The sequence below is a fragment of the Leucoraja erinacea genome, chromosome 25 (assembly GCF_028641065.1).
Source record: "Leucoraja erinacea ecotype New England chromosome 25, Leri_hhj_1, whole genome shotgun sequence".
Taxonomy (NCBI): domain Eukaryota; kingdom Metazoa; phylum Chordata; class Chondrichthyes; order Rajiformes; family Rajidae; genus Leucoraja; species Leucoraja erinaceus.
The window spans coordinates 28,490,506-28,517,978 of record NC_073401.1 but is presented as its reverse complement, the minus strand read 5'-3'; the positions used below and the strand labels follow the sequence as shown (position 1 = coordinate 28,517,978).

Below are 27,473 nucleotides of genomic sequence, written 5' to 3'. Positions count from 1 at the left end.
GCAATCTAGTCCAGCGATGAATTATATATTCAGGAGAGGCTGCCTTCAGATTTGCTGTGATTGCTTCGAAACAAACAGCAGCGTGGATCTCCAGCAGTTGTAGAGGATGAATATATGTTCAGACCCACTCTAATCTAAAACTATTTATTCGCCACTAATCCCTTGTTCAGCAACACAGAGCAATCCCTGTGCAGGATGCAGCATGAATAACTTAATATGGACGTCAAACTTTAGTTCACAATCACAATATCGTACTTTATTAGCCAAGTATGTTTTGCAACATACGAGGAATTTGATTTGGCACACAGTCGTAGCAATAAAAAGCAATAAAACACACAAAATACATTTTAACAGGATCATTGGGACACAGCTACCAGCCTTGGAGGGCATCTACCACACACGGTGCCTCAGGAAGGCCGTCAGCATAGAAACATAGAAATTAGGTGCAGGAGTAGAGGCCATTCGGCCCTTCGAGCCTGCACCGCCATTCAATATGATCATAGCTGATCATCCAACTCAGTATCCCGTACCTGCCTTCTCTCCATACCCCCTGATCCTCTTAGCCACAAGGGCCACATCTAACTCCCTCTTAAATATAGCCAATGAACTGGCCTCAACTACCTTCTGTGGCAGAGAGTTCCAGAGATTCACCACTCTCTGTGTGAAAAAAGTTCTTCGCATCTCGGTTTTAAAGGATTTCCCCCTTATCCTTAAGCTGTGACCCCTTGTCCTGGACTTCCCCAACATCGGGAACAATCTTCCTGCATCTAGCCTGTCCAACCCCTTAAGAATTTTGTAAGTTTCTATAAGATCCCCTCTCAATCTTCTAAATTCTAGAGAGTATAAACCAAAGCATCCATAAAGACTCATCACACCCCTGTAACGGTCGGTTCGAACTACTTCCCTCCGGCAGACGTTACAAGGCCTTCTACGCCTGAACCTCCAGACTCAGAAACAGCTTTATTCCCAGAGCTATAGCGGCTCTGAACCGGCCCTGCTGAGTGCCCTCCATCCCCACTGGACTGTCTCCCTCGGATGGTCACGACACACAGCTTATTTATTTATTTTACTATTCTTTTTCATCGGTTGGAAGCTGCATACTAAATCTCGTTGCACTGACGTGCAATGACAATAAAATATATTATTATTATTATTAACATGAACATCCACCACAGTGACTCCTCCACATTCCTCACAGTTCAATCTCTTCCCTTCTTTGTTCTCCCGCGGTCGGGGGCCTCGAGCCTTCTGTTGACGGGACGATCTTACTCCCGTAGCTGGCGGTCGGGCCGTCCGTGTCTGGGGGATCTCGACCGCCGGGTCGGGGCTGGTCGAACCTCCTGCGTCGTTTGGAGCTTCCCGACATCGGCCTCTACCCGAGACTGCGAGCTCCTCGATGGTGAAATCCACAGGCCGCGGATTATAGTGTCGTACAAGAAGCACCATCATAATTCTATCAAGGCACGGTGAGCAACACGGTGGCGCAGCTGTAGAGATGCTGCCTCACTGCTCCAGAGACTCGGGTGTGATCCCGACTACGGGCGCTGTCTGTACGGAGTTTGCACGCTCTCCCCATGACCTGCGTGGGTTTTCTCCGAGATCTTCGGTTTCCTTCCACACTCCAAGGACGTGCAGGTCTGTAGGTTAGTTGGTTTGGCGCGAATGTAAAAATTGTTGTGAGTGTGAGTGAGTGTGTCTGTTTGTGTGAGCGTGTGTCTGTGTGAGTGTGTGTCTGTGCGAGTGTTAGTGTTAGCGTGCGGGGATCGCTGGACAGTGCGGGCTCAGTGGGCCGAAAAGCCCCCTGTATCTCTAAACTAAAACTATTTATTCTCCACTAATCTCCTGTATAGCTACCCAGAGCAATTCTGAAGAAGGGTCTCGACCCAAAACGTCACCCATTCCTTCTCTCCAGAGTTGCTGCCTGGCACGCTCAGTTACTCCAGCATTTTGTGTCTATCTTCAGAGCAACCACAATGCAGGAGGCAGCACGAGTAAGTTAATATGGATGTCAAAGTTTAGTTTACAATGCAATCAATGTGCTTTATGTAACGCAAGGTGCATCACTCAAACTGTACGATGTCACCAGGAACATGGCTATGATTCAGACTGCATTAGCATGTGATGAATGTTATAAGGGGTCGGCCATTTAGGACTCAGATGAGGAAAAACTTTTTCACCCAGAGAGTTGTGAATCTGTGGAATTCTCTGCTACAGAAGGCATAGGGCGACAGATAGCACAATGGGCTAAGAGTTCGGCTGGCGACCGGAAGGTAGCTGGTTCAAATCCCGCTTGGAGTGCATACTGTCGTTGTGTCCTTGGGCAAGACACTTCACCCACCTTTGCCTGTGTGTAATGGAATGTAATTACGGCGGCAGGCGCGGGCACACCGCGACGCCCTGTGTCTCCCTTTCAAGGGAGATGCTAAAAATGCATTTTGTTGTCTCTGTACTGTACACTGACAATGACAATTAAATTGAATCATTTCATTTCAATCATTTTCATTTCATTTCATTTCATTTCATTTTTTTTTCAGTGGAGGCCGATTCACTGGATGTTTTCAAGGGAGAGTTAGATACAGTTCTTAGGGCTAACGGAATCAAGGGATATGGGGAGAAGGCAGTAACAGGATACTGAGTTTGGATGATCAACCATGATCACATTGAATGGTGGTGCTGACTGATAAGGCTGACTCCTGCACCTATTTTCTATGTTTCTATCTTTGACAACACTGGGCCCATACTGGCTGGAGTTTAGAAGGTTGAGGGGGGACCTCATTGAAACTTACAGAATAATGCAAGGCATAGAGTGGATGTGGAGAGGATGTTTCCACTGTTGGAAGAGTCTAGGACCAGAGGTCACAGCCTCAGAATTAAAAAGGACACTCTATTAGAAAGGAGATGAGAAGGGATTTCTTTAGTCAGAGGGTGGTGAATCTGTGGAACTCATTGCCTCAGAGGGCTGTGGAGGCCAAGTCAGTGGATATTTTTAAGGCAGAGATAGACAGATTCTTGATTAGAACGGGTGTTGAGGGCTGTGGGGAAAAGGCAGGAAAATGGGATTAGGAGGCAGAGATCAGCCATGGTTGAATGGCGGAGTAGACTTGATGGGCCGAATGGCCTAATTCCCCTTCTACAACTTGTGAACTTGGGAAAATAGTGGATTATTTTAGAACACAGACATGAATGATCACCGACCAGGCTGTCAACAAACCCCAGGGCGAATCCCTCGGGAAACCCTCCACTTACTGAATAGTGAAATGTTCCCGATAGAGTCCAAAGACAAGCGGGATCGTAGGTTGATGGTCTTTTGTGAATTGTCCCTGGAGTGTAGGATAGAACTAGCGCACAGGGTGATTGTTGTTCAGTGTGGACTTGGTGGGCCGAAGGGCCCGATTCCATGTTGTGTCACTGAACTCAACACTGCCCTTCACATAACCAATCTAAACTAGTCACGAACTAGTGATTTGCCATTACCGTAAATCTCCGAGTTCGAATCTGTGCACGGTTTGATTTGTAATAATTTAACACAAGAATCATTTCTTGATTAGTGCAGGTGTCAGAGGTTATGGGGAGAAGGCAGGAGAATGGAGTTAGGAGGGAGAGATAGATCAGCCATGATTGAATGGTGGAGTAGACTCAATGGGCCGAATGGCCTAATTCTGCTCCTATCACATGATGTGTAGACTTAGCTTTGACTGGATAGCACACAAACAAAAGCCTTTCACTTTCAGTCGGTACACAGGGCAATAATAAATGTTAATACGACCTCCTATGTTCCATATAGGCCCTCTGCTCTAATTCTTCCCCCCCCTCTCCATCTTCCCCCTGCTTGTTCTCCAACACACTTATCCAGGGACAACTCCCCAGGGCATCAACCCAACCCATGTACAAAGTCTGGAAGCCAGCCAGACACAAAATGGTGGAGTAACTCAGCGGGACAGGCGGCATCTCTGGAGAGAAGGAATGGGTGACGCTTCGGGTTGTGAGACCCTTCTTCATGTCTGACCCAAAACGTCGCCCATTCCTCCTCTCCAGAGATGCCGCCTGTCCCTCTGAGTTACTCCAGCCTTTGTGGCGTCTATCGTCGCTTTACACCAGCATCTGCAGTTCGTTCCCACACTGGAAGCCAGCTACTTTGGCACTCACCGGTCCCATTCCTTGCAAAACTCAGCAGCCCTACGCCTTGAGCACTTGTGGAATCACAGTCACAACAGAAGAACAACAGCAACAGAGCCAGTGCTATCCGATGCATCCTTCAAAGGGAGGTACTGGCAAAAATCTGTCAGGGACTGAGTGTTGAACTATGCAAGGTTGAGATGTTGGCTGCAGGAGATAATTGGGAGCACCTGCAGTCTAATCAACATCCTCGTTAGTGACAATTAACAACACCACCATCTACTGTGTACGATACTCATTGGCCATGTCCGGATAGTTTAGTTTTAAATGTTAAGTGTTAGTTTTAAGTTTTTAAGTATAAAAAAAAAGTTTTAAGCATAATAAGTTTTAGGTTTCGAGATACAGCGTGGAAACAGGCCCTTCGGCCCACCGAGTCCATGCCGGCCAGCGGTCACCTCATATGCTAACCCTGTCCCACAGTACGAGTTCATTCCAAGAGCTCTCCCGAGTTAAAAACAAATCAAAATCGTGGTAAGCACGGAGAATGCACGGAGCGGGTACGTCGGAGCTCGGGGACGTCTTTTAGCGGCTCGTAACGCTAACGGCAGGTACACGATCCTACACACTGGTGACAACATTTCCACTGACTGGTTAGCAGGCAATAAAAGTTTGTGACTGTACCTCAGTACATGTGACATTACACTGACATAACGTCACTAGTGTATCTGTCCCCACCACCACCCTTGGCAACATGTGCCAGGCACCCACCAAGGTCTGTCTTAAAAATCTGCCCCGCACATCTCCTTTCAAGTTTGCCCCTCTCACCTTAAACCTTTGCCCTCTGGTCTTTGACACTTCCACCCTGGGGGAAAAAGGTCCTCACTGTCTACTCTAACTATGCCTCTCAAGTTTCCCCAACCTCTTCCCGTAGCCTCTAATTAGAATACCCTCTAATTTCCTTCCTACAATGAGGACAAAACTGCATGCAATACTCCAAATGCAGCCTGACCAAAAATCCTATTGTGTGCAGTTTTGGTCTCCTAATTTAAGGAAGGACATTCTTCCTATTGAGTGAGTGCAGCCTAGGTTCGCCAGGTTAATTCCTGGGATGGCGGGACTGTCATATCTTGAGAGAATGGAGCGGCTGGGCTTGTACACTCTGGAGTTTGGAAGGATGAGAGGGATGTCATTGAAACATATAAGATTGTTAAGGGCTTGGACACGCTAGAGACAGGAAACATGTTCCCAATGTTGGGGGAGTCCAGAACCCGGGGCCACAGTTTAAGAATAAGGGGTAGGCCATTTAGAACGGAGATGAGGAAAAACATTTTCACACAGAGAGTTGTGAATATGTGGAATTCTCGGACTCAGAAGGCAGTGGAGGCCAATTCTCTGGATGCTTTCAAGAGAGAGTTAGATAGAGCTCTTAAAGACAGCGTAGTCAGGGGATATGGGGAGAAAGCAGGAACGGGGTACTGATTGTGGATGATCAGCCATGATCACAGTGAATGGCGGTGCTGGCTCGAAGGAGTATGTAAAATTGTCTATTGTTCCAGCTTGACTTGGTGCATGTCAGTACAACTGGTGCTGATGTTATGGGCCTCACCGCCCCACAGACCCGGGTTCGATCCCGACCTTGGGTGCTGTCTTTAGGGAGTTTGCACGTTCTCTCTGCGACCTCTGGTTTTTCCCCACATTCCAAAGATGTGAGGGTTTGTGTAGGCCGTTTGGCTTTTTATAAAATCCAAATCTGAGGAAGGACATTATTGCCATAGAGGGAGTGCAGAGAAGGTTCACCAGACGGATTCCTGGGATGTCAGGACTGTCTTATGAAGAAAGACTGGATAGACTTGGTTTATACTCTCTAGAATTGTAGGAGATTGAGAGGGGATCTTATAGAAACTTACAAAATTCTTAAGGGGTTGGACAGGCTAGATGCAGGAAGATTGTTCCCGATGTTGGGGAAGTCCAGGACAAGGGGTCACAGCTTAAGGATAAGGGGGAAATCCTTTAAAACCGAGATGAGAAAAACTTTTTTCACACAGAGAATGGTGAATCTCTGGAACTCCCTGCCACAGAGGGTAGTTGAGGCCAGTTCATTGGCTATATTTAAGAGGGTTAGATGTGGCCCTTGTGGCTAAAGGGGATCAGGGGGTATGGAGAGAAGGCAGGTACGGGATACTGAGTTGGATGATCAGCCATGATCATATTGAATGGTGGTGCAGGCTCGAAGGGCCGAATGGCCTACTCCTGCACCTAATTTCTATGTTTCTATGTTTCTATCCCTCGTGTGTAAGATAGAACTAGTGTGAACGAGAGATTGTTGGTCAGTGTGGACTGAGAGGCCTGTTTCCATGCTGTATCTCTAAACTAAACTAAAAATCAGGTGATAATTATCAAGGCAGTGGCTTTCACACAATTTCAAACAAAGACAAGAGAACATTGCCTTGGCCACTGGTGTTAAGTGGCTGTGCCTGGCTGTTCCAGTCATCTCCCTGAGAGCCGTTGTCGACTAACTCTGCCAGCATCTTACCTAATGAAGGCCAATTTCCCTTCCTTAAACTTATAGATACAACTTGCCCACACTGCCAACATGTCCTGTCGACACTAGTCCCACCTGACTTTGTTTGGCCCGTATCCCTCTAAACCTGCCCTATCCAGTATCCCTCTAAACCTACCCTGTACCTGTCTGAATGTTTCTTAAACGTTGCGATGGTCCCTGCCTCAATCTCCTCCCTGGTGCCACCCTAAGATTAGTCGGAGAACTGGGAAGAGGGGTGGGATGGGGAGAGAGGGAGAGCAAGGGCTACTTGAAGTTAGAGAAGTCAATGTTCACATCGCTGGGGTGTAAGCTGCCCAAGCCAAATATGAGATGCTGTTCCTCCAATTTGTTTTGTTTAGAGATACAGCATTGAAAGAGGCCCTTTGGCCCACACCGATCATCGGTCAACCATTCACACTAGTTCTATGTTATCCCACTTTTGCAAACACCCTACATGTTGTGGGCACATATTTTTTACAGAGACCAATTATGTTACAAACCCACCATAGAACAATGAACCAAATCTTTCAATGGTTCCAACAGACAGTGGAAGCAGACAGACGGACAAGAGCTCGATGTTTTAATTCCCGTTTCAAGCATGGCGCTCCATTGTTTTCCAATCGGTGCGGTTTGTGCACCCCTTGTTTGTGCACCCCTCAGTTTTCCTCTCCGGCCTTCTTGACCAGGACATCCCTTTCCCATTCCGGCTGCACTTTCCCATCCGGGTCTTCATTGTACAAAGCTTCAGGCTGCTGTGGAACCAGGAGGTGTTGTTTAGAGATTCTGGAACGAACGTTCAGAGTTGCAGTCAGTAAAGCTCCCCAGTCAGAACTTCCCTCCCCTCCCCTCTTCAGACTGATGTGGGGAGTTCCCGCCCCCACCACCACCCCCACCCCCACATTAGTCTGAAGAAGGGTCTCGACCCGAAACGTCGCCTATCCCTTCGCTCCATAGATGCTGCTGCACCCGCTGAGTTTCTCCAGCTCTTTTGTCTACCTTCAATTTTCCAGCATCTGCAGTTCCTTCTTAAACATAGAAACATAGACAATAGATGCAGGAGTAGAGGCCATTCGGCTGATCATCCAACTCAGTATCCCGTACCTGCCTTCTCTCCACACCCCCTGATCCCTTTAGCCACAAGGGCCACATCTAACTCCCTCTTAAATATAGCCAATGAACTGGCCTTAACTACCTTCTGTGGCAGAGAATTCCAGAGATTCACCACTCTCTCTGTGTGAAAAAAAATGTTTTCCTCATCTCGGTCCTAAAAGATTTTCCCCTTATCCTTAAACTGTGACCCCCTTGTTCTGGACTTCCCCAACATCGGGAACAATCTTCCTGCATCCAGCCTGTCCAACCCCTTAAGAATTTTGTACGTTTCTATAAGATCCCCCCTCAATCTTCTAAATTGTACAAACCGAGTCTATCCAGCCTTTCTTCATATGAAAGTCCTGCCATCCCAGGATGGGTCTTTGTCCCAAACATTATGGAGGGCACTAAATTCTAGCGAGTACAAGGAGTTACTCCAGCGTTTTGTGTGTGGAAGGGATTGAAACTTACTTTACTCGTTGTCTGGCTTTTTCAGGTACTTCCTCATAACGGAGTTAATGTCATTAGTTTCTGACTTCACTTCCACCGCGTCCCTCGGCTGGGCATTCAGGCCTCCATTTCCCCCCCCCTCCTCCTCATCACCCCTTGGCCGAGGCCCACCGGGTCGGTTCTTGACGCTGTCTGCGCTCTTGTACGACACGGTCGAGCCCGAAGACGAGTCAGAGTCGGAGAGGTTGCCGTGGGGCTCGGACGAGCGAGGCCGCACCACCATTGTCTTTTTCCACCAGGCCGGGCTGGGAGGGCCTTTGGCGAGCGAGGCGTCCGAACTGAGGGCGCGGTGGCCCGTGTTGTCGTGGGCCACGTCGGGCGGGCCCTGCGGTCTCCGGATGGCGGGAAGAATGTCGCTGTCGCCGGACGCCTTCCCCTTCCCCCGCTCGTAGCTGAGGCTCGGGATGGTCCAGGAGCGGGAGGAGGCCTCGCTGTCGGGGTCCTCGCCGGCAAGGAGGGGGCTGAACCGCTTGCTTTTGAACACCATGGGCCTGCCTGCGAGGAGGACGTCGATGTCTTCGTCCAGCCCCGGCCACTTGCGTTGGGGGGTCTTGGGCCTGGGCATCGGGGGGACACTCGGCCGTTGACCAGCGGCGATGGGCGAGGCCAACATTTCGCACGAGCCGTACCTGCTTCTCCTGTCGGTGGCGTCCCCTCCGGCCGCGGGCAGGGACCGGAGGCTCAACGACCGGACCAAGCCCGGACATCCGCGGCCCCCCAGGGAGGAGAGGCTCCGCGCCTCCGGCCCCAGGAGAGGGCCGCCATCGTCGGCCTCCAGGGCGGGGCGCTTCCTGAGGGACGACATGCCCGCCGTCTGGTAGATGGGCAGGGTGGAGGCCTCGTCCATTGGCAAGCCCAGCTGGTCTCTCTCACCCACTCGCTTCCTCCTCAGCTCCTCCAGGAACTCGGACAATGCAACCGAGGAACTGGGGGGCCTCTCCTCTTCGGAAGGAGGTCTTCTCTGCTCGGGACTCTTCGCAAAGTCTCGACTTCTGAAGCTGGATCCACTCATCGAAGAGCTCGGCCTGCTGTTGACTTGATCCATCTCACTCCTCGCTGACCTGAGGGATGGCAAGACAGATAGAACGGACGATGTTAAAACATAGAACAGTACAGTACAGCACTGGAACTGGCCCTTCGGCCCACAACGTCTGTGCTGAACCAGAGGTACAGGAATATCAGCTGCAGAACCAGCAGGATGCTACACAGCTTCTTCCCACAAGCAATAAAAGTGGTTAACGGACTGTGTCCCCTCCCCATACACATACACCCCCACATCTAACCTCGCCCAACATCTAAAGCCACTGCACAGCACCTTAAATTATTCCTATGTTTAGGGATCGATTGTTCTGTCTGAATGTCTGTTTTAGTTCTATTTTGAAGATGATAATTTGGACGAAACGTTGCCTATTTCCTTCGCTCCATAGATGCTGCTGCACCCGCTGAGTTTCTCCAGCTTTTTTGTGTACCATCTCTCTGTCTATCTCTTCTCCAAATCTGAGCTTCATTCCTTCAATACTTCCTAATCCTACAGTTTGTAAATCTTCGACATATGATCAAGGTTCAACCTAATTAGTTCCCTGAAGGATTTTGCACAGCAGCAGCCTTATCTCGCCTGCTTTCCAAATTCTTTCAACTCTTATACCTGTGGATATTAGGGGATTAGATCGGGTGGATGCACTCTCTTGCCCAGAGTGGGTGAATCAAGGACCAGAGGACATAGGTTTAGGGTGAGGTGGGAAAGATTTAATTGGAATCAGAGGGATAACTTTTTCACACAGAGGGTGGTGGGTGTATGGAACGAGCTGCCAGAGGAGGTAGTTGATGTCAGGACTATCCCAGCATTTGACAGGTACATGGATAGGACAGATTTGGAGGGACATGGGCCATGCATGGGCAGGTGGGACTACTGCAGTTGGCCATGATCTGTCATGTACCTCTCCCCTGACTCTCAGTCTGAAGAAGGGCCTCTACCCAAAACGTTGCCTATTCCTTCTCTCCAGAGATGCTGCCTGACCCGCTGAGTATTTTGTGTCTATTAACTAAACTAAACTCTTCTGGAGCGGCCTCCATTGCTAGTATGTACTTTAGACTTTAAAGATACAGTTCGGAAACAGGCCTTTCGGTCCACCAAGCCCGTGCCGACCAGCGATCCCCGCACATTAGCACCACTCCACATACTAGGGACAATTTACAATTTTACTGAAGCCAATCATCCTACAAGTATGTCTTTGGAGTGTGGGAGGAAACCGGAGCACCCGGAGAAAACCCACACGGGTCATGGGGAGAACGTGCAAACTCCGTACAGACAGCGCCCATGGTCAGGATCGAACCTGGGCCTCTGGTGTTGCGAGGCAGCAACTCTACCGCTGCCACCTAAACAAGGGGGGGAATATTGTGCCTGGTTGCTGTTTCTAATGTCGTAGAGAGAGAGGAGAGACACCGGGACCTACCTGTACCCCAGGAGGCTGACACTATCGGCTGCCGATCCTTGCGTCAGGCTTCCAGCAACGCTAGGCCCCGACGTGGGTGAACGGCCTGCAGACGACCCCAGCCACGACCTCGTCGAACCGCTACGATCATTGGTCAGAAGCGACCCCACGATGGACTGTTTATCTCTGTTGCCAGGCGGAAGAGAGCAGAAGTACAGTCAAGGCCACAAACTTCAGTTCAGTTCAGTCTAGTTTAGTTTGGTTTAGTTGAGTTAAGTTTAACCTAGTTTAGAGATACAGCGTGGAAACAGGCCCTTCGGCCCACCGAGTCTGCGCGCTGACCAGTGATCACCCCGTATACTAGCACTATCCCACACACTAGGGACAATTTACAATTTTTAATCGAAGACATTTAACCGACAAACCCGCACGTCTTTGGAGTGTGGGGGGGAATCCGACGCACCCGGAGAAAACCCACGCCTTCACAGGGTGAACGTACAAACTCCGTACAGATCGAACCTGGCGAAAAGGTGAGGGGTGTAAGATTTAAAGATGTACAGGTATGTAGGTAAATTAGCTTGGTGTAACGGGCCTGTCCCACCTACGCGACTTTATCGGCGACTGCCGGCACCCGCCATAGGCCATTGCAGGTCGCAGAAAAATTTCAACAGCGGCGACCAGAAAGACGCTGCGACTCTTTGGGCGACTGAGGAGACGACTCACGGCCGTACAGGCGACATGTCGCGGGGTGAAGCCCGTACGGTCGTGAGTAGTCGCCCAAAGAGTCGTGCCTTGTTCTGGTCGCCGCTGGATTTTCAACGTGATGAAATTTTTCTGCGACCTGCAATGACCTATGACGGGTGCCGGAAAGTTGCCGAAATAGGCCCATAAGTGTAAATTGTCCCTAGTGTGTGTAGGGGATCGCTGGTCGGTGCGGACTCGGTGGGCCGAAGGGCCTGTTTCGGTGCTGTATCTCTAAACTAAACCAAACTAAAATTTGACAGTAACCACATTTTTTACATGGGTATATGGAGCGACGCTTCTGGAGGAGGTAGTTGAGGCAGGTAATATCAAATCATTTAAAAAAAAAAAACTTTTGGGCAAGTACGTAGGTTTGGAGGGATATGGGCCAAACGCAGGCAGGTGGGGCTGATGTAGATGGGACATGTTGGTCGGTGTGGGCAAGTTGGGCCGAAGGGCCTGTTTCCACGCTGTATAACTCTATGATAAATGTGTTGTGGATCTGATTTGCTTTCACATAAAACAGTTCTGACACAGCCATCAACAGGACACAGCTGAGGCCGGGCTGACATTTGACAGTGTTTATGAAGATCTTCAGAGTTGCAATAAGAATCCTGACAAGATGATTTTCATCCAATTTTGCCCATTGTTCAGCTGAGACCCGCTGACAGGATCTGTTGCGGCATCCCAATCTCAAAAATTATTTAGGTCCACGACTGAAGAGGGATGTGTGACTTCAGCGATGCAGCGTGGAAACAGGCCCTTCGGCCCACCGAGTCTGCGCCGACCAGCGGGTCACCCGAACTGGGGTCAATTTACAATTTACAGCACGGACACGGTGGGCCGAAGAGCCCGTTTCCGCGCTGTTGCTCTAAACTAAACTATACAAAACAACGATTCTTATCTAAATGGCGTCAAGTTGGGAAAAGGGGAAGTACAATGGGATCTGGGGGTCCTTGTTCATCAGTCACTGAAAGTAAGCATGCTGGTACAGCAGGCAGTGAAGAAAACGAATGGCATGTTGGCCTTCATAACGAGAGGAGTCGAGTATAGGAGCAAAGAGGTCCTCCTGCAGTTGTACAGGGCCCTAATGGGATCACACCTGGAGTATTGTGTGCAGTTTTTGTCTCCAGACTTGAGGAAGGACATTCTTGCTATTGAGGGAGTGCAGCGCAGGTTCACAAGGTTAATTCCGGGGATGTCGGGACTGTCATATGTTGATAGACTGGAGCGGCTGGGCTTGTATACTCTGGAATTTGGAAGGATGAGAGGGTATCTTATTGAAACATGTAAGATTATTAAGGGTTTGGACATGCTAGAGGCAGGAAACATGTTCCCGGTGTTGGGGGTGTCCAGAACCAGGGGCCCACAGTTTAAGAGTAAGTGGTAAGCCATTTAGAACGGAGACGAGGAAACACTTTTTCACACAGAGAGTTGTGAGTCTGTGGAATTCTCTGCCTCAGAGGGCGGTGGAGGCCGGTTCTCTGGATGCTTTCAAGAGAGAGCTAGATAGGGCTCTTAAAGATAGCGGAGACAGGGGGTATGGGGAGAAGGCAGGAACGGGGTACTGATTGGGGATGATCAGCCAGGCTAGATGCAGGAAGATTGTTCCCGATGTTGGGGGAAGTCCAAGGGGCCACAGCTTAAGGATAAGGGGGAAATCCTCGAGATGAGAAGAACTTTTTTCACACAGAGAGTGGTGAATCTCTGGAACTCTCTGCCACAGAGGGTAGTTGAGGCCAGTTCATTGGCTATATTTAAGAGGGAGGTAGATGTGGCCCTTGTGGCTAAGGGGACAGGGGGTATGGAGAGGTGATATACTGATGGAGACCATTTGCATTGAATGGCGGTGCAGGCTCGAAGGGCCGAATGGCCTCCTCCTGCACCTGTTTGATTCGGAAGGGAATGCCGACTGCGGTGATACAATAGACGTTTTTGCAGTCTGACGAATAAAGAGGAAACATTCATCTCTTTTCTGAAGTGAGTGGAATCTTAATTTGAAACACTCTCAGGAGTAATGAGTATTCAGTACCAAAACATACACAGTGCTGCACAAGCTCCACCAAATTACAGCTGCCAAGTGGCATGAAAAGATTCACAGGTTTGCTCCACGGCGACAGATTCAACATCACTTAAATTAGTCGGAGGTGAAACATTAAAGCTGAAATCACACCACCTTCTGAAGCTTTTGTTGCACGAGGTGCATGCAAGACACAGAGGGAACGGAGACGAGGAAACACTTTCTCTCCCAGAGAGTTGTGAATCTGTGGAATTCTGTGCCTCAGAGGGTGGTGGAGGCTGGTTCTCTGGATGCTTTCAAGAGAGAGTTAGATAGGGCTCTTAAAAATAGCGGAGTCAGGGGATATGGGGAGAAGGCAGGAACGGGGTACTGATTGGGGATGATCAGCCATGATCATGTTGAATGGCGGTGCTGGCTCGAAGGGCCGAATGGCCTACTCTTGCACTTATTGTCTATGGTCTAAGACTAGAGGCTTTAGACATTGGAGATACAGCACGGAACCAGGCCCTTCGGCCCACCGGGTCTGCGCCGACCCGCGATTACCCTGCACACTCGTTCAGTTCAGAGATACAGCACGGAAACGGGCCCTTCGGCCCAGCGAGCCCACGCCGACCATCGATCACCCGTTCGCACTAGTTCTATCTTATCCCTCTCTCACGTCGACTTCCGACACACTAGGGGCAATTTACAGAGGGCCAATTAACCTATAAACCCGCACGTCTTTAGGATGTGGGAGGAAACCAGGGCATCCACGCGGTCACATGGAGAGCGTGCAAACTCCACATACGGACAGGAATGAACCCGGGTCTCCGGCGCTGTGAGGCAACAGCTCCAAAGACGTACCGGCTGGATTGGTATAAATGTAAATTGGCCCTAGCGTGTGTCGTATGGTGTAAGTGTAATGTTTTCAAGAGAGAGTTAGATTGAGCTATTAGGACTAACGGAATCAAGGTATATGGGGAGAAAGCAGGAACGTGGTACTGATTCTGGATGATCAGCCATGATCGAAGGGCCGAATGGCGGTGCTGGCTCGAAGGGCCGAATGGCCTACTCCTGCAACTATTTTCTAAGCTTCTATGTAAGTGTGCAGGGATTGGTATTCGATGCGGACTCGGTGGGCTGAAGGGCCTGTTTCCACACTAAATTAAACTAAACTAAACTTTAGTCAAGGTTTAATTGGATCTCGATCGCAGCAGCCTAGCTGGTTTTATTTTCAGAGATACAGCATGGAAACAGGCCCTTCGGCCCATCGAGTCCATGCCGACCATCGAGTTGCTCATTCACGCCAGTTCTTTGTGACCTGTCTGTCTCATCCATTCCCCAAACATGAGGAGCGATTTACAGAGGGGGCAGTCGACCTACTAACCGTTTAGTTCAGAGATACAGTATGGAAACAGGCCCTTCAGCCCAGCGAGCCCACGCCGACTATCGATCACCCGTTTTCATTCCTTCTATGTTAACCCACTTTTACACCCACTCCCTGCACCCACTTGGGGCAATTTACGGAACCCAACAAACCACGTCCTTGGGAGAACGCGGTCACAGGGAGAACGTGCAAACTCCGCGCAGACAGCAGCCGAGGTCAGGATCGAACCCGGGTCTCTGGCCTTGTGAGGCAGCAGCAGCAGCTCCACCTGCTGCGCCACCGTGGTTTTTGTTTTTGCCGTCCCGTCCCACTGCATCACAGTGGTTTCAAGTATCAAAATCATCGACTACAAACTACCACAGTCCACAATGTAATTATCTGATTGAGATTAATATGCATGCTCTAAAGATTATGCAATCTAAAATCCACATTTCATTTTAGTGTTACTTGTGCATTTGAGCTGTGCATAAATTTCTGCTTCTGGTGAAGATGATAAACCGCTGATATGATAGCAATTATGAACTCTGCAGGCTCCACTCCCTCCTTCTGGCAATTTGTACGTTTTAATAGCCAATGTTAATTGGTCTCTGCATTTCCCTCTCTCCCACTTGCTGCCTTTACCTTGCACTAAACGTCATTCCCTTGTACTGTACTGTAAATGTACTCTGGATGCGCTGTAAATGATGGTCCAATTCTACACGGCCATCGTAGAGTCTGTCCTCACCTTCTCCATCATGGTCTGGTTTGGCTCGGCCACCTAGCACGACACCCGGAGGCTGCAGTGAATCGTCCGATCAGCTGAGAAGGTTGTTGGCTTCAACCTTCCCTCCATTGACGGACTGTACACTGCAAGGGCCAGGAAGCGAGCGGGCAAGATCGTCTCTGACCCCTCTCACCCTGGCCACAAACTCTTTGAATCACTTCCCTCTGGAAGGCAACTCCGGACTGTCAAAGCCGTCACAACCACAGACATAAAAACAGCTTTTTTTCCACGAGTAGTTGCTCTACTCAATAACCACAAATCTGTAGCCTCCCTTTGCTCTGCTATTTTATTTCATTCACATGTTTAATCAATAATGTTTTATTATTCGGAGGTAGACAAAAATGCTGGAGAAACTCAGCGGGTGCAGCAGCATCCATGGAGCGAAGGGAATAGGCAACGTTTTGGGCCAAAACCCTTCTTCAGATAATAATGTTTTATTATTAATGTTTAATGTTTTTTGTGTCATACTTAACATGTCACCGTATGTCGTGTTATCACTTGCGGGCGGAGCACCAAGGCAAATTCCTTGTATGTGAATACTTGGCCAATAAACTTAAACTTAAAGGGCTCGATTGTAATCATGTGTTGTCTTTCCGCTGACTGGTTAGCTGGCAACAGCAAAGCTTTTCACTGTACCTCGGTACACGTGACAATAAACTAAACCAAACGTTCTCACTCTTCATATCAATAGTCTTTATATCTTGTTCCTTGCAGAAGTACTTGGACACTGCCCAGGATTCTCACTATAACAATCCAAGCAGTTTGAAATTCTAGACATGAGGAACTGCAGATGCTGGTTCACAACTTACCTTGAAGTCCTGACTGCTCCATTCCTTCTAACCCATCAATAACATATTTTCTAAGTTGCTGCAGTTGCTCAGTTCCGACCAACTTCCTGTTGTACCACCTCCCTCGGCTTTTAACTGGCTTCTCCATTATGGATGGGATTTCTTCCTTTAGTTTAGCTTAGAGATACAGCGCGATAACAGGCCCTTCGGCCCACCGAGTCCGCGCCGACCAGCGATCCCCGCACACCAACACTATCCTACACACGCTAGAGGCAATTTACATTTACATCAAGCCAAGTAACCTGCAGACCTGTACGTCTTTGGAGTGTGAGGGGAGGAAACCGAAGGTCTCGGAGAAAAACCCACGCAGGTCACGGGGAGAAGGTACAGGCTCCGTACAGACAGCACCCGTGGTCGTGATTGAACACGGGTCGCTGGCGTTGCAAGCGCCGCAAGGCAGCAACTCTACCGCTGCGCCACCGTGACCGCCCGCATCGCGCATAATTCCTCAGCTGTGTAAAGCCTTTCCTCTAGCCAGATAAATACTCTGTGGTTTACTAGGCTTAATCTACAACCTACCATGTATCAATGGACAATAGGTGCAGGAGTAGGCCATTCGGCCCTTCGATCCAGCACCGCCATTCACTGTGATCATGGCTGATCATCCCCAATCAGTACCCCGTTCCTGCCTTCGCCCCATATCCCCTGACTCTGCTATTTATAAGAGCCCTATCTAGCTCTCTCTTGAAAGCATCCAGAGGACCGGCCTCCACCGCCCTCTGAGGCAGAGAATTCCACAGACTCACCACTCTCTGTGTGAAAAAGTGTTTCCTCATCTCCGTTCTAAATGGCTTACTCCTTATTCTTAAACTTTGGCCCCTGGTTCTGGGCTCCCCCAACATCGGGAACATGTTTCCTGCCTCTAGCGTGTCCAAACCCTTAACAATCTTATATGTTTGAATTATCATGTATGGATATATATGGATAGGAAAGTTCAAAAGGGATTATGGGCCAAATGCCCGATAATGGAACTAGCCCAGATTCCAATTTGGTAAGCATGGACAAGGTGGGCCGAAGGGCCTGTTTCCGAGCTGCATTGCATTATGACATAGCAAAATGATTTGAGTATAGGAGCTGGGAGGTTCTACTGCAGTTGTACAGGGTCTTGGTGAGACCTCACCTGGAGTATTGTGTACAGTTTTGGTCTCCTAATCTGAGGAAAGACATTCTTGCCATATAGGGAGTACAGAGAAGGTTCACCAGACTGATTCCTGGGATGTCAGGACTTTCATATGAAGAAAGACTGAATAGACTCGGCTTGTACTCGCTAGAATTTAGAAGATTGAGGAGGGATCTTATAGAAACTTACAATATTCTTAAGGGGTTGGACAGGCTAGATGCAGGAAGATTGTTCCCAATGTTGGGGAAGTCCAGAACAAGGGGTCACAGTTTAAGGATAAGGGGGAAATCTTTTAGGACCGAGATGAGGAAAATATTTTTCACACAGAGAGTGGTGAATCTGTGGAATTCTCTGCCACAGAAGGTAGTTGAGGCCACAGTTCATTGGCTATATTTACGAGGGAGTTAGATGTGGCCCTTGTGGCTAAAGGGATCAGGGGGTATGGAGAGAAGGCAGGTACAGGATACTGAGTTGGATGATCGGCCATGATCATATTGAATGGCGGTGCAGGCTCGAAGGGCCGAATGGCCTACTCCTGCACCTAATTTCTATGTCTATGACACCACAATACAAGACACCTTATTTATCATGAACTACATGGTCTCACAGTTGATGCATAATTATCTGATTAAGATTGATATTCATTTTGAAATCTAAAATAATAATTTAATTCAACATTAATTGCACATCAGAGCTGAGTGTAATTTTCCTACTGATTGCCAGAGAGAGAGAAATTGCCAGAGACAGACACAAAATGCTGGAGTAACTCAGCGGGACAGACGGCATCTCTGGAGGGAAGGAACAGGTGACGTTTCGGGTCGAGACCCTTCTTCTGACTGAGAGTCAGGGGAGAGGGAGACACTGAGATAAAGGAGATAACACACAACCAAAGATCTGGCAACGGCCACCTTATGCCCCTGTCCCACTTAGGAAACCTGAACGGAAACCTCTGGAGACTTTGCGCCCCACCCAAGGTTTCCGTGCGGTTCCCGGAGGTTTTTGTCAGTCCTCCCCACCTGCTTCCACTACCTGCAACCTCCGGCAACCACCTGCAACCTCCACACGGAACCGCACAGAAACCTTGGGTGGGGCGCAAAGTCTCCAGAGGTTTCCGTTCAGGTTTCCTAAGTGGGACAGGGGCATTAGGAACAGTTTGGAGATACAGCGCTGAAACAGCACTTCGGACCAGCGATCCCCGTACACTAGCACTGCCCTACACACACTAGGGACAATTCTAATTACAATTCTACTGAAGCCAATTAACTTTGGAGTGTGGGAGGAAACCGGAGCACCCGGAGAAAACCCACGTGGTCGCAGGGAGAACGTACAAAGTCCATACGGAATGAACCTGGCGAGGTGCAAACTCCATGTCGACAGTATCCGACGTCAGGATGGAACCCGGGTCTCTGGCGCTGTGTGGCAGCAACTCTTCCGCTGCGCCACCGTGCCCGCCCCTTCACAGGCAAGGAGGGGGCTGTAAACCCGTACTGTCACCCTCCAGTAAGTGTCAATAGTTGCCCCTTGCCAGTCTCATTTCTCTGTCTCAATAGACTGCTTCCAACAGGCAGAAGAGGTCCAATTTGGTGAACGACCTTCACTGCAAAGACGTGCAGGGATGCAGATTAATTGGCTTTTGGAAATCTGCAGTTATTTGCGTCTGCTGTCTTTTTACTACCTGCTTCGGGCTGACGATGTTGCACAAGACAGACAAGGGGGGATTAATCTGTGCAGTTCTTTGCCACAGAATGTAAGTCTGGATATGTTTAAGGCAGAGATAGATACTGTAGATTCTTGTTCAAGAAGGAACTGCAGATGCTTGTAAAATCGCAGGTAGACAAAAATGCTGAAGAAACTCAGCGGGTGCGGCAGCATCTATGGAGCGAAGGAAATAGGCAACGTTTCGTCCCGAAACGTTGCCTATTTCCTTCGCTCCATAGATGCTGCTGCACCCGCAGAGTTTCTCCAGCATTTTTGTCTACTGTAGATTCGGGCCGAAACGTTGCCTATTTCCTTCGCTCCATAGATGCTGCCGCACCCGCTGAGTTTACATAGAAACACAGAAATTAGGTGCAGGAGTAGAGGCCATTCGGCCCTTCGAGCCTGCACCGCCATTCAATATGATCATGGCTGATCATCCAACTCAGTATCCCGTACCTGCCTTCTCTCCATACCCTCTGATCCCCTTAGCCACAAGGGCCACATCTAACTCCCTCTTAAATATAGCCAATGAACTGTGGCCTCGACTACCCTCTGTGGTAGAGAGTTCTAGAGATTCACCACTCTCTGTGTGAAAAAAGTTCTTCTCATCTCGGTTTTAAAGGATTTCCCCCTTATCCTTAAGCTGTGACCCCTTGTCCTGGACTTCCCCAACATCGGGAGCAATCTTCCTGGCTTCTCCAGCATTTTTGTCTACTGTAGATTCGGGACAAAACGTTGCCTATTTCCTTCGCTCCATAGATGCTGCCGCACCCGCTGAGTTCCTCCAGCATTTTTGTCTACTGTAGATTCTTGATTAGTGCGGGTGTCAGAGGTTATGGGCGGAAAGCAGCAGATGGGGGTTAGGAGGGAGAGATAGATCAGCCATGACTGAAAGCAGAGTAGACTTGGTTTAGTTTAGGTTAGAGATACAGCGCGGAAACAGGCCCTTCGGCCCACCGGGTCCGCGCCGACCAGCGATGCCCGCACACTAACACTACCCTACACCCACTAGGGCCAGTTTTTTTTTTTTAACATTTACCAAGCCAATTAACCTGCAAACCAGCACGTCTTTGGAGCGTGGGAGGAAACCGAAGATCTCGGAGAAAACCCACGCAGGTCACGGGGAGAACGTACAAACTCCGTACAGTCAGCACCCGTAGATGGGATCGAACCCGGGTCTCCGGCGCTGCATTCGCTGTAAGGCAGCAACTCTACCGCTGCGCCACCGTGACTTCCCCGACCCTGTGACTGTGACTTATAGACAATAGACTATAGGTGCAGGAATAGGCCATTCGGCCCTTTGAACCATCACCGCCATTCGACGTGATCATGACTGATCATCCACAATCAGTTCCTGCCTTCTCCCCATATCCCCTGACTCCGCTATCTTTAAGACCCCTATCTAGCTCTCTCTTGAAAGTATCCAGAGAACCGGTATCCACCGCCCTCTGAGGCAGAGAATTCCACAGACTCACAACTCCCTGTGTGGAAAAGTGTTTCCTCGTCTCCATTCTAGATGGCTTACCCCTTATTCTTAAGCTTGATGGGCCGAATGTCCTAATTCTGGGCCCCCATCACTTATGAACATGAGCTATGACGGGCTGACAGTGGAGGGGGCTCAGGATATCATGAAGTTACCTTTTCTCTTCATTGTCACTCTCGTCGCTGGACACTTCTTCCAAGGATGTCTGCAGATCAGCGATCCGTTTTATTGACGTTTCAAGGTCAGCTTGCAACGTCTGGTTCATCGCCACCAGACTCTCCACCTGAGAGCCCTGCCAAAGGAACACATTCACGTACATGAATGAATGAATGGATGAAATGCATGCATGAATGTATGAATAAATGAATGAATGAATGAATGGATGAATGAATGAATGAATGGATGCATGAATGAATGAATACATGATTGAATGATGAATGAATGCATGAATGAATGAATGAATGCATGCATGATTGAATGTATGAATGAATGCATGACTGAATGAATGAATGAATGAATGAATGCATGATGAATGAATGAATAAATACACATGTGTAGATGAACCCTTATTAATTCATGCCATTTATAATCTCCACTACACATGCCACCCATTACATGGTATAACGGTACTACACGAACGAGGACAGCCAGCTGGCACAAGGCATGCTGAGCTGGGTGTACACACGGCTGTGATGTTTAAATGCCCTGTATTTCTGATTGGAATAAAGACCAATGTTTCACCACGTATGTTGTGGTGGATCATTTTTATCTTTCCCTCAGGTCCGCACGGTGGTGCAGCGGTAGAGTTGCTGCCTCACAGCGGCAGAGACCCGCGTTCGATCCTGATGTGCTGTCTGTACGAAGTTTGTACATTCTCCCCGTGACCTGCGTGGGTTTTCTCCGGGTGCTCCGGTTTCCTCCCGCACTCCAAAGACGTGCAGGTTTATCAGCAAATTGGCTGCGGTATAATTGTAAATTGGCCCTGGTGTGTGTAGGATAGTGTTAGTGTGCGGGGATCGCTGGTCGGCGCGGAGTGGGTGGGCCGAGGGGCCTATTTCCGCGCTGTATCTCCAAATACGGACGTTGTTTTAGGAAAGAGACGAGGGTGGTGAATCTGTGGAATTCTTAGCCACAGAAGACTGCGGAGGCCAAGTCAGTGGATATTTTTAAGGCAGAGATTAAGGTAGATTTTTGATTAGTGCGGGTGTCAGGGGTTATGGGGCGAAGGCAGGAGAATGGGGTTCGGAGGGAGAGATAGATCAGCCATGATTGAAAGGCGGAGGACACATGATGGGCCGAATGGCCTAATTCTACTCCTATCACTTATGACCCTATGAATAAACATCGAGCTGTACAGTACAGGAATAGGCAGGCTGAATGTGCAGAGTCTATGGAGCTGCATTGGATATGATTTTTGTACGATCAGATTTTAATTTAAAATACCACGGCGATAATGTGTTTGTAGTTCTTCGCAGCGGCTGCAGCTGACAACTTGACAATGTTGTGCTCCCTGGTGTAAGTCTCTGCCTGCATTTACAAATGGTCGCAATTGTCACAGCGTTTTGTTTAGCTAACGTGTCAGTTCCGACTCTCTGAAGGCGATTGAGAAGTGACAGGTGGGGTCAAGGTGGTGAGTGTGGAATACAATGAACTGTCACTGTGGCCACGATCACTGCAGAGGCAACCATGTGTGTTACAGAGAACTGCAGATGCTGGTTCACATCCACAAAACGCTGGAGTAACTCAGCGGGTGAGGCAGCAGCTCTGGAGAGAAGGAATGGGTGACGTTTCGGGTCAAGACCCTTAAGGGTCTCAATATCCCAGCACATTAGGGACAATTTACAATTTCACCGAAGCCATTTAATCTACAAACCTGCAAGGGCTTTGGAGTGTGGGAGGAAAGAATGGAACGGCTGGGATTGTACACTCTGGAGTTTAGAAGGATGAGAGAGAATCTCATTGAAACATATAAGATTATTAAGGGTTTGGACACACTAGAGGCAGGAAACATGTTCCCAATGTTGGGGGAGTCCAGAACCAGGGGCCACAGTTTAAGAATAAGGGATAAGCCATTTAGAACGGAGATGAGGACACAGTAGTGTGTGTGTGTGTGTGTGTGTGTTTGTGTGTGTGTATGTTGTGTGTGTGTGTGTGCGTGTGTATGTGTGTGTGTGTGTGTGTGTGTGTGTGTATGTGCGTGTGTGTGTGTGTGTATGTGTGTGTGTGTGTGTGTGTGTGTTCGTGTGTGTGTGTGTGTGTGTGTGTGTGTGTGTGTGTGTGTGTGTGTGTGTGTGTGTGTGTGTGTGTGTGTGTGTGTGTGTGTCGTGTGTGTGTGTGTGTGTGTGTGTGTGTGTGTGTGTGTGTGTGTGTGTGTTCGTGTGTGTGTGTGTGTGTGTGTGTGTTTGTGTGTGTGTGTGTGTGTGTGTGTGTGTGTGTGTGTGTGTGTGTGTGTGTGTGTGTGTGTGTGTGTTCGTGTGTGTGTGTGTGTGTGTGTGTGTGTGTGTGTGTGTGTGTGGCGTGCATTTGTTCATGCAGGAGTCTGATTGTCCCCGTGTATTCTCATGTGCGTTAAGTGTGCACGTGTGTTCGCGAGCATGCGTGCGCGTTGGCGCGTATGCACGTGTGTCCGCCGGCCTGCGTGGCTGCATGCTAGTGCATGTGTGTGTCATTTAAACTACCCCACCTCTATGCAGCCAATCTTTGGGCGGGGTGACTGCAGCGGCTCACATTCACTCGCCCACCTCTCCGTGTGTACAATTAGGTCAACCCCTCGCCACTGTGAATGACTGTCACTCAGGGCCTGTCAGAGCCGCTGAACATAGTTTTCTGAAGCAAAGCTCGCTCTCCTCCAATGTAAACATCAATTAATAATTCATTGGTTTTACGTAAAAAAACAACATCTGAAAGTGTACTGGAAGATCACGGTGGACTGATGCCCACAGGGTTTTGGCAACTTCAGAGCCTTAGACGATTCTCATTAATGTATTAATAATGGCGTATCATCACAAACATAAACATGCACGCCGCGCATATACACAGAAGCACGGGCGGCGCGGTGATCTTTATCTGCTTCAGTAACATGGAGCTGATCCACCTCAAGGCAATACACGGTTCACAGCATGTTCCCAGAGTAGATGGGTTAGGGAGGAGGGGTGAGAGTTAGGGAGGAGGGACAGGGGGGAGGGGAGGGGGGGGGGGGGGGGGGGGGGGGGGGGGGGGGGGTGGGGGGGGGGGGGGGGGGGGGGGGGGGGGGGGGGGCGGGGAGGAGGGGATGGGTGAAGGTTTGGGAGGAGGGGAAAGAAGGGGAGAGGGGGGAGGGGGAGAGAGGGTAGAGGGGGTCAGGATTCCTTTAATTTAGTTCAGAGATACTGTGCGGGAATAAGCCCTTCAGCCCACCGAGTCCACCCGAAACATCACCCATTCCCTCTCTCCACAGATGCTGCCCGTCCCGCTGAGTTACTCCAGCGTTTTGTGTGCATCTTCGGTGGGCCAAAGGGCCTGTATCTCTAAACTAAACTAGAATCAACACAGAACCCAGGGCAGTCTAGTTCTTCGCACGGTGGTGCAGCGGGTAGAGTTGCTGCCTCACAGCGCCAGAGACCCGGGTTCGATCCTGACTAAGGGCGCTGTATGTATGTTCTCCCCGTGACCTGCGGGGGCTTTCTCCGGGTGCTCCGGTTTCCTCTCAGGTTTGTGGGTTAATTGGCTTCTGTAAATTGGCTCTCATGTGTGTAGGGTGAAACTAGTGTAGTCTAGAACGAGTTTGAATGTCCACCCTATGGAGAGGACAGTCATACTCGTGTCGAGTGACCGCCGACGCTGAGAACCAGTGTACGGGTTAACGCTGGCCAGCGCGCCAGACCTGGGGATAGAGGTAGAGATGCCATTTTGGGACAGAGAATAGAGTTGCCATTTTGGCAATCGTGTTCGGAGCAGACTTTACTAGTGGAGACCTCCCTCCAGCACCGCCCGTCACCGAAGCCAAAAGCAGGGACGTGGGAACATATGGGCGGGATGGGCTGCCCGCGGTGTGGGAGTCTGGTGTAGAGTCTGGCAGATTGGCGACCAGCAGGTAGGTGTGAACACCTGAGGTTCGCACAGGTGCATCGACAAAGAAGGTGACCTCAGCCCCTGTCTCACCGTCATGTCCAGGTGACAGAGGTGGGTCTGTGGAGGAGCGAGGGGGGGGGGGGGGGGGGGGGGGGGGGCACGGTGGCGCAGCGGTAGAGTTGCCGCCTCACAGCGCCAGAGACCCAGGTTCAATCCCGACTACGGGTGCCATCTGTACGGAGTTTGCACGTTCTCCCCGTGACCTGCGTGGGTTTTCTCCGAGTTCTTCGGTTTCCTCCCACACTCCAAAGACGTACGGGTTTGTAGGTTAATTGGCTTGGTGTAAATGTCCCTAGTGTGTGTAGGATAGTGTTAGCGTGCGGGGATCGCTGGTCGGCACGGACCCGGTGGGCCGAAGGGCCTGTTTTCGCACTGTATCTCGAAACTAAACTAAAAGATCCCAGTGAATGTGTAGGAAGGAACTGCAGATGCTGGTTTAAAAGAGTAAATAGGCACAAAAAGCTGGAGTAACTCAGCGGGACAGGCAGCAGCTCTGGAGATAAGGGATAGGTGACGTTTCGGGTCAAAACCGTTCTTCAGACCGAGAGTCAGGGAAAAGGGAAACGAGAGATATAGACATTGATGTGGAGAGATATCGGACAAATGAATGACAGATATGCAAAAAAAGTATCATGATAAAGGGAACAGGAAACATTGTTGGCTGCGGCGAGGTGAAAACTAGTTAGAGACAATGAAACATAGAAACATAGAAATTAGGTGCAGGAGTAGAGGCCATTCGGGCCTTCGAGCCTGCACCGCCATTCAATATGATCATGGCTGATCATCCAACTCAGTATCCCGTACCTGCCTTCTCTCCATACCCCCTGATCCCCTTAGCCACAAGGGCCACCATCTAACTCCCTCTTAAATATAGCCAATGAACTGGCCTCAACTACCCTCTGCGTCAGAGAGTTCCAGAGATTCACCACTCTCTGCGTGAAAAAAGTTCTTCTCATCTCGGTTTTAAAGGATTTCCCCTTTATCCTTAAGCTGTGACCCCTTGTCCTGGACTTCCCTAACATCGGGAACAATCTTCCTGCATCTAGCCTGTCGAACCCCTTAAGAATTTTGTAAGTTTCTATAGATCCCCTCTCAATCTTCTAAATTCTAGAGAGTATAAACCAAGTCTATCCAGTCTTTCGTCATAAGACAGTCCTGACATCCCAGGAATCAGTCTGGTGAACCGTCTCTGCACTCCCTCTATGGCAATAATGTCCTTCCTCAGATTTGGAGACCAAAACTGTACGCAATACTCCAGGTGTGGTCTCACCAAGACCCTGTACAACTGCAGTAGAACCTCTCTGCTCCTATACTCAAATCCTTTTGCAATGAAAGCTAACATACCATTCGCTTTCTTTACTGCCTGCTGCACCTGCGTGCCTACCTTCAATGACTGGTGTACCATGACACCCAGGTCTCGCTGCATCTCCCCCTTTCCCAATCGGCCACCATTTAGATAATGAAACTCAGCAAGATGACTTTGAAGCTGGTACAACTTGGGTGGGGGAGGGACGGAGAGGGAGGGGATACAAGGGTCACTTGAAGTTAGAGAAGTCAATGTTCATACCACTGGGGTGTAAGCTGCCCAAGGGGAACATGAGGTGCTGCTCCTCCAATTTGCGCTGGGCCTCGCTCTGACAGTGGAGGAGGCCCAGGACAGAAAGGTCAGTGTGGGAATGGGAGGGGGAGTTAAAGTGCTTTGGCAACCGGGAGATCAGGTGGGCCCATGCGGACTGAGCGGAGGTGTTCAGCGAATCTGCCTCCCTCTAAACCGAATGTCTTCAGGGCCTTTGCACTCCATGTCCTTAATTCATAAAAGAGCGGACACAAAAAGCTGGAGCAACTCAGCGGGACAGGCTGCGTCTCTGGAGGGAAAGGATGGGTGACGTTTCGGTGTCGAGACCCTTCTTCAGGCATATATTATACGCTTGGTGCAATGATTCACCGCTGGATGAAGAATAACGAAATTGTTGACATGCTTTGCTCAGTTCTATTTAAGCGGCTGATATCATTTTGCAGTATTTTTTCCGTACAGCAGTTAGCAGTTTGTTTGACACCGTTATAAACACAATTAACAATTTGGTTTATAACTATTCGTACGTTATTTAGGACCAATTATTCCATTATAACATGGACTCTGCATTTAGGAACATGGACGTCACCATGACAACCACCAAGAGTTTTTAATCTTGAAATCATCGCACGATAACCACCGATTCCCCGAATACTGATGCACTAAAAAATATTTAACCCATGCCTAACTCGAAGGATGAAACATAGCAAATAGGTGCAGGAGGAGGCCATTCGGCCCTTCCAGCCAGCACTGCCATTCACTATAATCATGGCTGATCGTCCCCTATCAATAACCCGTGCCTGCCTTCTCCCCATATCCCTTGACTCCATCAGCCCCGAGAGCTCCATCTAACTCTCTCTTAAATCCCTCCAGTGACCTGGCCTCCACTGCCCTCTGTGGCAGGGAATTCCATAAATTCACAACTCTCTAGGTGAAAAAAAAATTTCTCACCTCAGTCTTAAATGGCCTCCCCTTCATTCTAAGAGTGTGTGGCCCCTGGTTCTGGACTCGCCCCAACATTGGGAACATTTTTCCTGCACCTAGCTTGTCCAGTCCTTTGAT

At 49.4% G+C, this 27,473-nt stretch overlaps 1 protein-coding gene across 1 annotated transcript in view; it reads right to left on the bottom strand.

Annotated features, from left to right (window-relative positions):
- Positions 1 to 6,806: 6,806 nt before the first annotated feature.
- Positions 6,807 to 27,473, bottom strand: part of LOC129709196 (unconventional myosin-XVIIIb-like) — a 157,749-nt gene continuing 137,082 nt past the window's right edge. Inside the window, exons 39-42 of the mRNA XM_055655387.1 lie at positions 20,884 to 21,020; positions 10,711 to 10,875; positions 8,219 to 9,318; positions 6,807 to 7,410 (exon numbers count right to left, since the gene is read on the bottom strand). Of these exons, the coding sequence (XP_055511362.1) occupies positions 8,220 to 9,318; positions 10,711 to 10,875; positions 20,884 to 21,020 (1,401 nt within the window). The 3' untranslated portion in view covers positions 6,807 to 7,410; position 8,219. The remainder of the gene's footprint in view (positions 7,411 to 8,218; positions 9,319 to 10,710; positions 10,876 to 20,883; positions 21,021 to 27,473) is intronic.